General features: G+C 33.2%; 1 protein-coding gene across 6 annotated transcripts in view; it reads left to right on the top strand.

Annotated features, from left to right (window-relative positions):
- NOX4 (NADPH oxidase 4) overlaps window positions 1-15,529 on the top strand; it is a 140,423-nt gene that overhangs the window by 104,444 nt on the left and 20,450 nt on the right. For all 6 annotated transcript variants that reach the window (XM_023532490.1, XM_011363283.2, XM_023532488.1 and 3 more), the window contains 2 exons: window positions 7,290-7,409; window positions 8,949-9,057. In XM_023532490.1, coding sequence (XP_023388258.1) covers window positions 7,290-7,409; window positions 8,949-9,057 — 229 coding nt within the window. The remainder of the gene's footprint in view (window positions 1-7,289; window positions 7,410-8,948; window positions 9,058-15,529) is intronic.

The following is a 15,529-nucleotide window of genomic DNA, read 5'->3' as shown; positions in this document are numbered from 1 at the left end:
TAGAAATTATATATTCAAAAAGTATAAAAAAATGTTTAATATCTCTAAAGAATTGAAACAGCATTAAAATAATAAGACATGGGACAAGTAAGACTCAAGGTACTTTTGAAAAGGGCCAATAGAACTTCTAGAAATGAAAGATACAATATTATAAATTTAGCAGATTAACACAACCATAGAGTAAATAAATTGTCAAATAAAACAAATATCCAGAATGCAGCACAGAGAGACAAAGATATGGAAAATATAAAAGAAAGGTTAAGAAGTATTGTGGATGGAATGAGAAGTTCCTGCCTTTCTTTATATTAGAAATCCAAAAGGAAAGGAAAAAGAGAGAGAAACAGTATAGGAGATGTAATATTTGAAAAAATAATAGCTCAAATTCAGGGTTACTAATAAATCCCAACATAATAAAAATAAATTTATCGTGGGAAACATCATAATTTACTTATAAAAAACTAAAAGCAGAGACAAACACTTAATGTAAAAATAGTCAAGAAAAGAAAGGGGGAGGGGAAGAAACAAGAAAAAGGTTGGATCAATAAACAGTACAAGATGATATTGTGGTAAGTAATTCCACAAAATCAAACTAAATTCTACAGTTCAAAGGAAAAGGCTGTCAGACTAGATTGAGAATATGAAATAGTGCAGTCAGTTGTTTTCAAGAGATTCACACAAAACATAAAGATATAGAAAGGCTGAAAGTTAAAGAAGGCAAATAATGTAGCAGAGAGATTCTAACCAAAGAAAAATTATTTCAGATAAGATAGACTTTCAAGTAAAAATATTTCTGAACATAAAGAGAATAACTAATCATAGATAAAGGTTCAATTAATTATTTCTCTGATTGAAAGAATTAGAGCAAACTCCTAATTGAGAAAGACGTTTTTACTTTGTTTATAAACAGAAATGGAATTTATTCTGATGGTAGACGTGTGGCTTATTAGATGTTGGCTTTAAGCAAATATTTAAACTTGCAGAATCTCAGCTTTTAAACAATAAAGTGGAATAACACCATATTACTCTTATTTAATAATTATAAATAATTCATCTAAAGCACACAGCACTGTGCCAATTGCATAGCTCTATTATCAGGTTAGACAAGGAACAGACTAATGATTTTGTATTGTAGTATCTTTCCATAAATTTATTTTGGTAAAAAAATTATCCTTGGGCTGTCTGGTTTAGTTCGAAAATAGCTATTTCCTATAGAAACCTCACTGCCCCGGAGGCTTGTTATAGTCCGAAACTTCATTAAAAGTAACATCTCCTTTGACATCAACCCAGGTAGAATATGTGGAAGAATACCCATTTTTGCCATATTTTACTGACATAGATTGGTCTGAGATCAAATCAGAAATTTATATGTGGGGTATAAAACTGAAAACAAAAACAAACAAGACAAATAAAGACTCATAGATATGGACAAGAGTTTAGTGGTTATTAGGGGAGAGAAGTAGGTAGTTAAGGGTAAAAGGGGTCAAACATATGGTGACAGAAGGAGATTTGACTTTGGATGGTGAACACACAATGTAATATACATATGGTGTATTATTGAATTGTACACTTGAAACCTATATAATTTTATTAACCAGTGTTACCCCATTAAATATAATTAAGAAAAGAAATTTATATAGATGTGCTTTTTAATCTTTAAAACATCATACAATTGTGCTGTATCCACCTAATGGCTATTAATAAAAAATATTTAGTTTACTTTTTATACTACCCTCTTATAGCCTACTCTTTCATTGGATATGGCTAATAATAACAAGATCTTTTGTCTTACATTAGCACATCATAATTGTTGTTTATTCTTTAAAAATGTTTATTGAATAAAGTTCATTCTTTTATGATGTGAAATCTTAATTCCTAAGAAACTTATATTTATCAAAATATGTAATTAAATGATAGTTTTATGGTTACAGAGAAGTTGGGGACAGAGAATTTCAGAATTGTAACAAAGCTAACTCCAACCCTCCCTCGCTGGGCTCTGCATAATAAAAGTAGTTTTTAAAAAAGTTGTAAGTGCATGGCTATAAAACCTAAACACCACTGAACAATTGCAACATTTGACACCATCTAGCTTTTGCTAAAAATAATGGTTTCCTTTTTCTATCCCTGCAAAGGCTATCATTAGCAAAGTGTCTGTATACATTCTTTTCGCTTTTATCAGCTGCATGATTCAGTACAGTACAAGGCTACTCAAAGCAGCTGTGCAGCAATGGGGCTCTTCTTTTCCCGCCTGTGTGCGAGCAAGTTCGTTTCTGATAGTTCTCACATCGGATAGTTCTCACAAGTTAGTTTCTGATAGTTCTCACTGACTGTCACAAAAGCACATCTTATTTTCAGACAGAAATATGTATTTGGATCTGTGACTGAGATGCATAACCTAACAGATTTTCTTTAAGGACTGGACCCTGGTCTCTCTCTCCTCACCTTTTATTCTTCCTCACACCCTATTTCCTCCTCCAATCCAGTATCCCATCCAGGAGGTGGGAAACTTCAGACTGGTCATGGCATCTCTTGTGGCCTCAGGTTTCTCATTTGTTAAATGAGGATGATAATATTGCACCTATCTCATAAAGTGTTAAGATTATGATAGATATGTGAAAAGTACAAAGTATTGTGTATATGTCATATGGATCTATAACACACTTAAGTTCTCAAATTGTGCCTTATTTTTTTATACTTGTGTATGTTTGTTCTAGCCAGTTTCCTTTTTCTAACCTCCTTGAGTACAGACATTGCAATTACTCACCTCTGGCTTTTTCTTTCTTTCTTTCTTTTTCTTTCTTTTTTTTTTTTTTTTTTTTTGCAGCAGTTGGTAGTGGGCCTTACTCATAGTAAAACTTCCATTATTATATGTTGAATTAAATAAAAGCACATTAATTCTCCCTCCTGCTTATTTAATCTTTAAAACAATTTTTGCAATGTCTATTGTAGCTAAAGTTATCTTTTGTTAAAGCACACAAGGGAATTAACCTGTTAAAGAAAAGTACCTTTTCTTTTTCTTGATTCTAGGTCTCCATTTCCTAAATTGTTCTCTATACTCTAAAATCTTAACAGACATTTTGTGGAGAGAAGGAGTTTGTGGTGAAATATGTTTTTACAGAGTATCATGTATTGCCTACTTGGGAATTATTGAGGCACTTTGGCATGTTAAAAGCCTGGAGAACTTTTGAATTAAAGATATTTTTTAAAAATCACACGAATAAAATAAAATTTTTCTTAACACATTTCCTAAATTTATTTGACTATGAGACACTTTTTTCCCCCATATTTTATTGTCCCTTGAAATCCCTTTTGGGAAATACTAGTACAATTAATATCTATTTTTTAATTAATAGAGATTTTTTCTTAAAATAATTTTATGAATTCTAACTAGTTCTTTCCTCAGATTCTCAAAATAAGTTCTTTTTAATTAATTATGTTATCAATGTGTTTTGGGAGATATGATAAGAAGTACTGGAAAATACAATTTCAAGAAGTTTTGGTTGTACATTTATTTTTTAATATAGTTAAGTTAATTTATAACTGATGGATTTCTTCACTGAGAAAAGGAGATCTAATATAACTGGTGTATCAGCTGATCAATGTTACTCATTAAAACAGTTAAACCATTAACATTTAATGAATTCTACTTTAAAGAGAAAAACTTATTTAAAAAATGTTTATATATTTCTGCGTGGGCTAGGGAAAATGATTCTTCCTTTTCTTAGAATTCTCTTATATTCACAATTTTCTTAAAGGAACTTTTCATTGGTCATCATGAGCTTTAAAAATATGTCAGGTTGATCTCACCTCTACTATGTTGTTGCAAGACTTTGAATAGTTGCCTTTAGTTTCTATAATCTTGTCACATATGTAATGATAGTAATAATGTAGCATTCTTTTAAAAACCAGGTTCTAAGGGAGAAAAAAGTCACTGCTTATAAATTAAAGGCAATGGATTTTGCACATTAACCAGGTTATACATGTAAAAAATGATTTAAGTAGTTCCTCTTTCTGCCTTCCTCAGAGGCCCAGCTGTTGCCAACTAATCAATTACCAGTAATTTCATTTTTCATCCTTCCTCTCAAAAAATCAAAATTTTGTTTCGCTTTGTGCAAAAAGAATTTCCAGTGAAAAAACAGCTGATTCTCTAAGGTTCTTCAAATCACATTCTCACCTACATTTTTTTTTTAACTCATCCTGAACTTGGTCCATTTCCTGTATTATGCTGGACTTCTCAGATGGCCTGACAGTGGACTGTAGGTGCTCATTGATGCCATTAACAAAACAAGCATTTACTTGTGGCCCTCTACAGTCCTTAGCAGGTGTTTTCTGTGTTATCACATCTCTTTGCTCCTTTTAGAGATGTAGGAAACCAGATTTAGATAGGACAAATAACTTACTGATGACCCAACCTAGTAAGTGACTAGAACCCTGAGTTCTTGTCTTGTTGGCCAAAGTTATTCAGGAACACCAAAGAGGAGTTATATGGGATGTAAGGAATGTGTGTGTGTTTGGGGGTGGGGGGTGGGGATAGGGAGTTGGAAAGCAGACAAGTAGGAAAGGTAATTGCTTAATGAGTCCTCTCTCTTATCCTTGGCTACTCAAGTAAAATGCCCTGTGTCTGTTTTTCCTTTTTGGAAGTAGGCATGCATATAGAGTAATGGGGCAGCACCAAAATTGCTGAGGACAAGAGTTATACTTTTATATCTCCAGAACTTTGCATTTAGAAGATTCTCGATAAGTATGCACTAATGAAGGATGTCAGATAACCACATCAAAGAGAAGCCTTCTACAAGAACAGGGATTTTTGTCTCTTGTTCACAGCCGTAACCTCCAGCACCTGAAGAGTGCTTTTTATAAGATAGGTGCTAAAATATTTGTTAATCAACAGAAACCGGCATGGAATGGTCCAAATAGAGCATTAGTCCTTCACAAAGAAAATTCTTAAACACAATTATCAGCAGATTGAACAGAGAAGCTGAGCTGAAATTTCCTGAGAAGGGTTTAGCTGGTGTGCATATATACTTGAGCCAAGAATGCTTTGTTTATTTACACTTTCTGTTACTTTTGCTGGAAAGATCCTTCTCTCAGATGGTTTTATATCTTACTCCTTCACTTCATTTAGGTCTCTGATTGAATGGCACATGCACATTTAAACTGCCTATGCAAAATTTCAAGCATATACAAAGGTAAACAGAACACTATAATGAACTTTTATGTGCCAAATCACCTAGCCTCAATAATTATTACGTTTTACCTATTTTTAGGAGCATGTTTCACTGTGGCATTATATATCTTTTTATATCTTTACTTAAGGGCTAGTTCTTTTCCTACCAGAATAGAAGAACCATGAGATCAGGGACTTTTTCTACCTTACTCACTTCTGTATCCTACACACTTGAAACAGTGTCTGGTACACTGCAGGAGCGGAAAAACATTTGTTGAATGAATGAGTGTATGACTAAGACGATGGCACTAGGTCTAGTGGATTCTAAAATAGTTGTACAGATTTACAATAATCCAGTTTTTACTGTTGGAAGTACTTATTTTTACCCAATTTTGTTGCTAAATGTTTATGTCCTAAATTTGCTTACATGGTAAAAACTGGTAGAATCAATTCTCATATGTTGTTTTTGAGCCAGTGATATTTTGAGATTTCTATCAAGAACCCAATATACTGTATTATTAACTTTGAAATATGTTTTTTTGTTTGTTGAGTAAATAAGTTGTAAAGTTTGAGTGAAATAAATATAAGAATCAAGCATATTGTGAGTGTATGATTCATCACTATTTTCTGAATTTCTGCTATGTTTAGAACACTACCTTAAGCATTTAAAATTTGACTGTTGTCATGGGGAAGGGAAAAACTTTTCCTGCCTCACTCCAGAAATAACAAATGCTTCCACTCATAGCCCAGTGGTCAGAATTGGACACAAGGCTCAATATAATCACAAAAAGCCCAGGAAACATAGTCTATTGAGTACCTAGGAGGAAAGGAAAACAGATTTTGGCAATGATTAGTAGTATATAATACAGACTACAAGCCATAGAGCTTACAGGTCAAAAGACTATCCATTCATAAATGTAGTTGGCAAACACTTAACTGGTAAGCCCACAGATGCTTAATCTTAAGCGATCTGTTGGAATCATTCCTAACAATGAATGACATGTGTATTGTAAGGCTGAGAACACAAATGTACTTTTTAGAAATGTTACTATTTTTTAGCAAAGTTATTTTTTTACAATAAAAAGAGTTTTAAAACAGTAGCACCTTGTATGTTTTTTATTTTTATTTTTAACACAAAGATATCTGGAAATAGGTAGTTCATAGACGGTATGGTAATTCTATAGTCATCAAAGATAAGTATTTAGACCATCAAGTCAACATTTTAGGTACCAGGAAGGAGGAAAGAAAGGTGGAGGAATAAAGAGATGCAACTTTCAACTGAGACAGCTTCCTGCAAGGAGCCTTCCACTTTTTCCAGTTGCACTTACATTTATACTCCTTTAACCAGAACATAGTCACACAGCCGAAATGGATGCGAGAGTCTGGGAAATGTAGTGTTTTGGCTGGTACTTTGCTTCCCTGAATGGAATGAATGTTTTTGTTGTTGTTGTTGTTTATTTGTTTTTTAGTTTTTTTAAATAAGAAAGAATGGATGAATATTGAGTGAACAATTAGCAAGTTTTGTTGTAGTTAAGGATTTCACACACAGACATGCACACACACATTTGAATATATAATCACTAGTAGAGTAATTAGAAATTCCTTTGAGATTGTTCTCCAGCTGTTTCTATACTAATAAAACCTAACTGTGGCAAGAGGAGGAACTGTATTCGTTTCTTTTCTTTTCTCCTATTACTTTTCTGTTCACATAGTAAATGTTTTGGTAAATATTTCTACTACTGACTTTGCCATTAACGTGAACATTATTTATTAAATATATACACAGTAAAGCAGTTGGTATTTTAATTTAGTCAAATATAGTAATATAATATGATCAGAGCTTTAACTTGTCCTTAGCTATCTGTCATGGTCCTATATACATTTTTCTATATGTTAAATGACTGTTAACCTCTAAAAAGGTATGCTAAGAAACAGATGTACTATTCTAATATGGACAGTTCATGAACATTTCTTGTTCTTTTTGGCTTATCACTGTGAAATTTGATGAAGTAAGACCTAAACCATCACAAAGCCTAGAAATTGTTTTCAGTATGTTTGCTATATGTTACAGAAAATTAATTTAACTCATTTTCATCTTTCCCACCATTGTCTGCCTTCTCTACAGGCTATACATTGATGGTCCCTTTGGAAGTCCATTTGAGGAATCATTGAACTATGAGGTTAGCCTCTGCGTGGCTGGAGGCATTGGAGTAACTCCATTTGCATCAATACTCAACACTCTGCTGTATGTCATTTTGATCCATTTTATTAGTCCAAATAGAGAACTGCCAATATTTTAGACATCTCTCTTTTAGTATGAAGTAAATCCTTACTGAATCCTTCTACTTGTTGGAGGAACTCCATTTACTTACTGGTCGATGAGAGGAATAATTCAGTGATTCTTATCATGTGGTCTTTGACTTTCAGCATGCTCTCCTGTAAAATATGTCAGTATCACAATTATGCATTCCTCTGCCCTTATCCTCTATTAAAGTCATTCCACCAGCCTTCATTTCTCTACTTCCTCATCAGTGGTAAGTGACACCACTTATCCATTCAGTCAGCAAATATTTTTGAGCACCTGTGTGCTAATCCATCTTATAGTTACTGGAAGCACAGTAACAAATAAAGCTGAGTGCCTGCCCTTAAAAACCTTACATTCAAATGAAGCAGGTAAAAATAAACCAGTGAGAAACTAATAAATAACATTATTTCAGAGAATATTAGAACTACAATGAAAAGAAGAGAGATTAATGGGATATAGAAATAAAGGGCTAGTATTATTGTAGAAGTATGTCAGGGAAAGTTTGAGGAGATGACAAAATGAGGCCTTCATTTTTTGGTCTGTTACTCAGCAAATTTATAACAGACCAAAAGATAGAAATTTTAGATGTTAGATTGCTTAATCATGAAATACATTTGCAGTTATTTTAGTTCTAGGATTATAAGCAAAAATTAACTGATTAATATTGTCGTGAAAACACAAACAAAATGACAATATGAAAGTATTCTCAAATCTATTCTATTCACTTTTCAACAAGACACAATTTGCATGAAATTTGTTTAATGTAGTACCCCCCCAAAAGGTGATGTGTTTGAATGATATCATATTTCAATTTCAAATACTTGATATGAATTTAGGATTTTTTGAAGGTTATTTCAAGCCAGCAATCATGTGTTTCTGAAAACATATTGCAAGTTATTTGGACACCTAAAGTTAAGGAAAGAGTATTTTCTTAATCTCTAGCCTACTTCCTAATTATAAATGGGAATCCAGGCTTGGAATCATGAGTTACTGGAATGCATTACATAGTAGGTGGTTGTGAAATCTCCTTCTTTAATGATGTTATGAAGGGGATAAACAACCAATTTCTGGAATGGTTTTGGCTCACTTTGCGTGGAATCCAGGCAAGACTGATGATGACTGGAGCCCCGCCAGGTGATAGAATTCACTGAAAATAAAGAACTTTCTGAGATGCAGGGCCGGTATTATTCTGATTGAGGAGTTTAGTTTATTACCTTCAACTGGAAGTGGGTGATATGCATATAATATTCACAAGTATGAACTAAAATTCATGTATAACATGAGTCTATCATGTGTTTGAGTCAGCAGTTTAGATTCATTTGGGTGTTTTAGTAAGTTTTATATCAGACACTTGGAATGTAAATGACTGGTTTTTCTATTGGTTACTTACTAATGAAGGGCAAAATTTTCGAAGATACATGGATTCTTAACTTATTTTTTTGCCATCCTAATCACTGTCATGTTATTTTAATTTTAAAGGGATGACTGGAAACCATACAAACTTAGAAGGCTGTATTTTATTTGGGTGTGCAGAAATATCCAATCCTTCCGTTGGTTTGCAGACTTACTCTGTGTGTTACATAACAAGGTAAAATTAGGTTTGTTTTTACTTTTGCAATTTTTTACTTTAAAAATATAGTTATTTTCTTTCAAATTACTGAAGTAATAAATGCTTGCTATAGAATAAACTGGAAAATATACAGACAAGTAGTAAGAAGGAAAAAAAATCTCCTAAACTTAAAAGAACAGGTAACATCTGTTAATTGGTACATACCTTTTCAGATATTGATATTTGTGATTACTTATATAGATATCTATATCTATATTTACATCTATATCTATATAGATTACATACATAGATATCTGTCTATATGAATGATATGTTTTAACATAGAAATGCTTACTTATATATTCTAATGGAATATTTTAACATAGAAATGTATGCATATGGCTGGTAGTGTGTGCATATATGTGTATATGATGTATGCAAATGTATGCATATGGGATGGTAGAGGAAGACAGAGGGAAACATCAGCAGACAATTACTACTGTACTTTCCACCTTTTGTTCTAAGAGCTCTTATTTCTTTAATAATCCAAATGGACCATAACCAGACTTTTGGCACACTATGCCAAATGTCAAAAATCCCAAATTCTAAGTTTTATTTCTTGCAGCGGTGAAAGCAGGAATTCTTCATCTATCCAACATGTAATCTTTTATATATCTATTAATGTATCTATCTTTATTTTTTTCAAGTTATACAAGTAATGCACATACACATCTTTGGTGCAGATTTTTAAAATAATTTAGATAAGCAAAGTTCTCCCCTACTACATTCCCCATTCAATTTATTTAACAAGAGATAACTCATGAGTGTTCTATAAATTCTAGCATCCTATTTGTATTATTCTTAAAATTGCTTTTTAAAACTTATTTCTATGTCTTGAACATTTTTAGTAATAGTGCATATAGAGTTACCTCATTTTTTTACTGCTGTAGAATATTTCATAGTATGGATGTATCTAGTTTTTTAACCACTCTCTAATGACGAATATTTTCTTTTTTATTATGAAAAGTACTACAATAAATATCAGACATGCCTTTTTGTGCATATATGCATTCCTTCAGTCAGTTAGTCATTTTATCACTCATCAAATATTTACTAATTGCCTACTATGAATTAGAAACTGTTCCAGGACATGGAGCTACATTGGAGAACAAAAAAAAAAGTGTCTGATCTCATGTGATTTACATTCTAAGTGGGGAAGATAGACAACAAACCAATAAAGAAATAGGATGTCTGATTCCAATTAGGAGAAAGAAGAAAAGGAAAGTGAGGTAAAGCAACAAAGAATAAATAACAGAGGGCATATTACTTTATATCACGTATTCAGAAATGTCCACAAAACAAATGGTATTTGAGCAGAGACCTGAGTAAAGTGAGTGAACAAACTAGGCAGGTGTCTTGGGAAAAATTTTAAGGCCAAAGGGATCCAACTTCACAGGCAAGCACTCTGATGCAGTAGTATGCTTGGAAGATTGGAGGAAGATGAGAGAGCTGTGTGGGCAAAGCTTAGTAAACAAGGGGGAAAACAGTAAGGAAAACAACCAGAGAGGTGGTATGTATGCTTTTTTAAAGGAAGAAGATTACATAAGGCCTTTAGATTTTATGGAAAAATAAATGAGTTCTGGGAATTGAAAGCAATGACTTGAACAGATATTTTTACACCAATATTCACAGCAGCATTAGTCACAATAGCCAAAAGGTGGAAACAACCTAAATGTCTATCGATAAATGAATGGATTAAGAAAATGTGGCATATACATATAATGGAATACTATTCAGACTTAAAAAGAATGAAATTCTGAGACATGCTACAACATGGATGAACCTTGAAAACATTATGCTAAATGAATTATTCCAGACACCAAAGGATAAATATCTGATTCTAATTATATGAGGTACCTACAGTAGTCAGTTTCACAGAATGCTGGTTGCCAGGACCTGCGAAGGAGGAGGAATAGGGCTATTGTTTTATGGATACAGAGTTTCAATTTGAGAAGAAAAATTCTGGAGGAAGATGGTGATAATGGTTGCACAGCAATATTAATGTATTTAATGCCATTGAACTATGCACTTAAAAGTGATTAAAATGGTAAGTTTATGTTATATATATTTTACCATGATAAAAAAGTACAAATTCCTGGGCCCCACCAGGGACTTGCTGAATCAGGAGGGGCAAAAAAGTAGAGATGAGAAGCCACTGAAAGGACAACATCATTTTTTAAAGAAATAGAACAAAAAATCATCAGATTTTTATGGAATCACAAAAGATCCCAAATAGTCAAAGCAATCCTGAGAATAAAAAACAAGGCCAAAGGTATCATACTGCCTGACTTCAAATTATAGAGAGTTCAGGAATAAACCCCTGTATATATGGGCCAATGATTTTTGTCAAGGAGCCAAAAGCGTACAATGGAGAAAGAAAAGCCTCTTCAATGAATGGTGCTGGGAAAATTGGAAAGCTACCTGCAAAAGAGTGAAACTAGATTGCTATCTGTTACCACACACCAAAATTAACTGAAAATGGATCAAAGACCTAAACATAAGACCTGAAACAATTTCATAGAAGAAAACCTAGATACTACACTCCTGGACCTTGGGTTTAGAGAGGATTTTATGAATTTGACTTCAAAGGCAAGGGAAGTAAAAACAAAAATAAACCAATGGGACTGTATCAAATTCAAAAGTTTCTGCCCAGCAAAAGAAACCATCAACAAGACAAAGAGGCAGCCAGCTGAATGGGAGAAGACATTTGCAAACAACGCCTCTGATAAGGGGCTAATATCCATAATATACAAAGAACTCATACAACTCAACAAAAAATCACAAACAATTCAATTAAAAAATGGGCAGAGGACCCAAACAGACACTTCTTCCAAGAAAACATACAAATGGCCAACAGTTTAGTGGTTATCGAGGGTGGGGAGAGGTAGATAAGGGTAAAGGATGTCAAATATATGGTGATGAAAAGAAATTTAACTTTGAGTGGTAAACACAGAATGCTATATACAGATGATGTATTATAGAATTGTACACTCAAAACCTGTGTAATTTTATTAACCAATGTCACCCCATAAATTTGATTTAAAAAAAGATATGAGGCTAGGGGAAGAAAACCTTTCTAGAAGAGCATTATCACCACTCTCAAATTTGTGAGTATTTTTTCTAGGTCTATGCCAGAAACTGGACTCCCTGAGTTGGAGGTTATGAATCAATTAACAATTTTAATGTATACTCACAAAATAGCCCCAGGAGAGACTAAAACAATTTACATTTTCACCAAAGAATGTAAGAGAAATTTATTTCAAAACATTATATTACCAATCTTTTAAATTTCTACAAATCTCTTAAACAGTGAGATCTCATCGTACCTTCCCCCGAATGTTAATGAGATTGAACCTTGCTTCATTGATTGTTGACCATTTGTGTTACTTCTGAGATTTCCTAATTCTGCCCTTGCCTATTTTTCTAACTTTTAAAAATCTTTCTTGAACTGACTTATAGAGCCTATATGTTTTTTCAAATGAAAGGCTGTAATTAATTCAAGATGTGGAAAGGTACATTTGAATAATAAATGCTTTATAAAGCAAGTAGTCGGAAGGAGAAGAATAAAGAAAAGAATGTCAGTGGCTGTACCTTCGAGGTAGTTGAATCTTAAGATTTATACATTTTTTTTAAAGTTTTTTTGATGGATATATTTTAACCTCAGGATTCAATGGGGAAAATACTATAAAAGCTTAAAACTATTGTAAACAATGTTGTGATGATTATCTTCTACACGCACCTCTGCATACTTGCTTTGATTTTTCGCATCAGCAGGACGAACACTGGTTCTTTAATTGTGCCTCTGAGAATAATGCTAAAAAGAAAAAGCTTTTATTATTTTCCATGTTTGCAACTGTATTACCAATTTCTGTGTGTGTGTATGTGTGTGTGAGAGAGAGAGAGGGAGGGAGGGAGGGAGGGACGAGGGGGAGGGAAGGACAGGGGCCAATACCAATAGCAATAAAGCATAGTTACTTTACCTATAGTTTTGGTGATGGTAGGTAATAGTATTTTTGAAAACCAAATGAAAATATACAGTCTTTCAATCTTCTTACAACTGTGAATTCTTTCACAGCATTCTAGAATGCCTAGAACATCTAGCTGCCCTAGCCACTCTATGTTAGTGTCAGACTATCTGTAATGATTACAAAAGTATCATCTTAGGTGGATCTTGCTTGGTCCGATTGTCCAACCTAGTGAATTAAAAGAGTGCAAGACCAGATATCAGGTGATGTGGTACCAAGTCTGCCAGTAACTAACTATATGACTTGCTTAAGTCACTTCACTTCTGCAGGTCACATTGGGAAAATCAAAAAGAGGAACCAGGGCTACATCAGGCATTTGGAGTCTGTCACTTATAATGGAACAGTAGTTCTACCTCATACTAACTGTAAGATCTTGGATTTATTACTTAACCTCTATAAACCTTATTTACACTTTCAATTTGTAAATGAGGATAACAGCACTTAAAGCCTACGTGAACTTTAGCTTTAACATATTTAAAGTATCTATCATGTTGAAAGTATTTAATAAATGATTGCTATCATTCCTGTTAGTAATCTGTAAAATTCCTTTGAGGATTGACATCCTGTTATTTTTTATTTGTGAGAAAATAAGGAAGAATGATAGCCAGGAGAAATAAAAATGAAAAACATAATCCTGTGCATGATCCTACAATTCTGATCTATTTGCAAGACTGTGTTGATCCATTTATTTGTTTTTTCACTGCTTCCTTGACCTGAAGAAAATTCTTTAGTAGATATTATTACTAGTATTTAGTGAGAGATAAGTTAAAATGAAGAAATTGAAATCATTAAGAATATTATTTAAATAGTTCTCTTGGGGGCGGGATGTGGGTATTAAGTGCTAGTTACTGGTACAGGAGTCCTTGGACTGATCTCAGAGCAACATCCTGGTAGACATTTAAGACAAGATTCAACATGAGCCATTTGTTATGTGAGATGCTATCCATTTATTGGCACCTGGAAATTCCTCAGTTTATTCCCAATTAAAATTCATAAACCCTGATTTAATTCAGAAAGGGCCTTAAAATGAATTTAGCATTTGGATGTAACTTGAGGCAGCTATTGGATGGGGTATAATTAATGATTGTATGTTAAGAATATTATGGGTGCTAAGAATCATCCCTTATCATTTTTAAAATAACATATGTTTTTATTGGGATTTTATAATTCAGAATTGCCACCTGTCAGAAAAATGTATAATTTTAGATCTGGGAGGGACGTAAAATGTATAATTTTAGATCTGGGAGGGACATCAGTGAGATACTGTCTTCAACAGTATCATTGTTTTGATGAAGAAACTGAGGCACAGATTAAGTTGAGTAACTTCCTGGAAATCTCCAGTCATGTAGGCATGGCAATAGAAATGAGTCTGTTACCTGCCAGGTGTCCTTACCATTGTAAGAGGTGCCAGAGGGGTAATGAAACTGCTTAATCACTCCCTCTTTGAAAAATGACATATTTTACATTCCTAAAACTTCTACTTTGAGTCCCACAATATCAGTTTTTTAAAAATCATTACTTTCACACTATATAAAAACAACTCTTTAAATCAAGATTCATCCTCTTGCTGCAATAAGGTCCAGCAAAGCCTTACCATCTCAAGGAAACAAACCCAATATGTCTATCTATGTGCAAGAAATAGTTTGGCTATTGAAAAAGTGTTGGTCTCTTCTAAGCCTTTCCTCAGGATTCACACATCACTCATATTTCTTCTCCAAAGAGCACGCCATGGCTGTTGTATTTCTTCTACTTTTGATGTTGTTTCCTTATCTTTCAGCTTTCCCTTATTTCAAGGTGGTGAAAGCAGGCCTAAGAAGAAAAGTATTTTTTTAAATGTAGATTTCAGAAATCATGATTCAGTAGAGCAAGGCCAATCATTAGTAGATTTATTTTTGTCTTCTGGGGAAAAGGAAGCATATGAGGACAGCAAAAACTCTTTTACCCCCTTTGTTGAATTAATTTTCCTTTAGGTGATATTTTTCTTAGTCAGTTTATTTTTCAAGATATAGAAATGTTCAAGATTTTTTCAGACTATTTTATTTTGGCAGGTGTAGTTCCTGCCTCATAAATTTTAATACACGGGAAACCATTGCTTAAATAGCCTGCATTCCTAGCATCTATATTATATATCACTATTGACTTTGTTTAATAAGAAAATCATGTTTCTTTATGAATGAATTCTTGGATAAAAATTGCGACTCTTAGAGAATAAAATAAGAAATATGTGGAGAGTGATTCAGGGGAGAATTAGTGTAGCATTTAGCATGCTAAATTTTGTATCTGTGAAGATAACATAATTCCCTTTTACTACCACCATCATACCTAATTACCAGTAGTAGACTGCAGGTTATTAACATTAGAACCTGGCATGTATATGGCACATATATATGTATTTAGGTAGATGTGTATACACACACACACACACA

This window comes from Pteropus vampyrus, unplaced genomic scaffold (assembly GCF_000151845.1).
Source record: "Pteropus vampyrus isolate Shadow unplaced genomic scaffold, Pvam_2.0 Scaffold84, whole genome shotgun sequence".
Classification (NCBI taxonomy): domain Eukaryota; kingdom Metazoa; phylum Chordata; class Mammalia; order Chiroptera; family Pteropodidae; genus Pteropus; species Pteropus vampyrus.
This window is presented reverse-complemented; position numbering and strand designations above follow the sequence as displayed.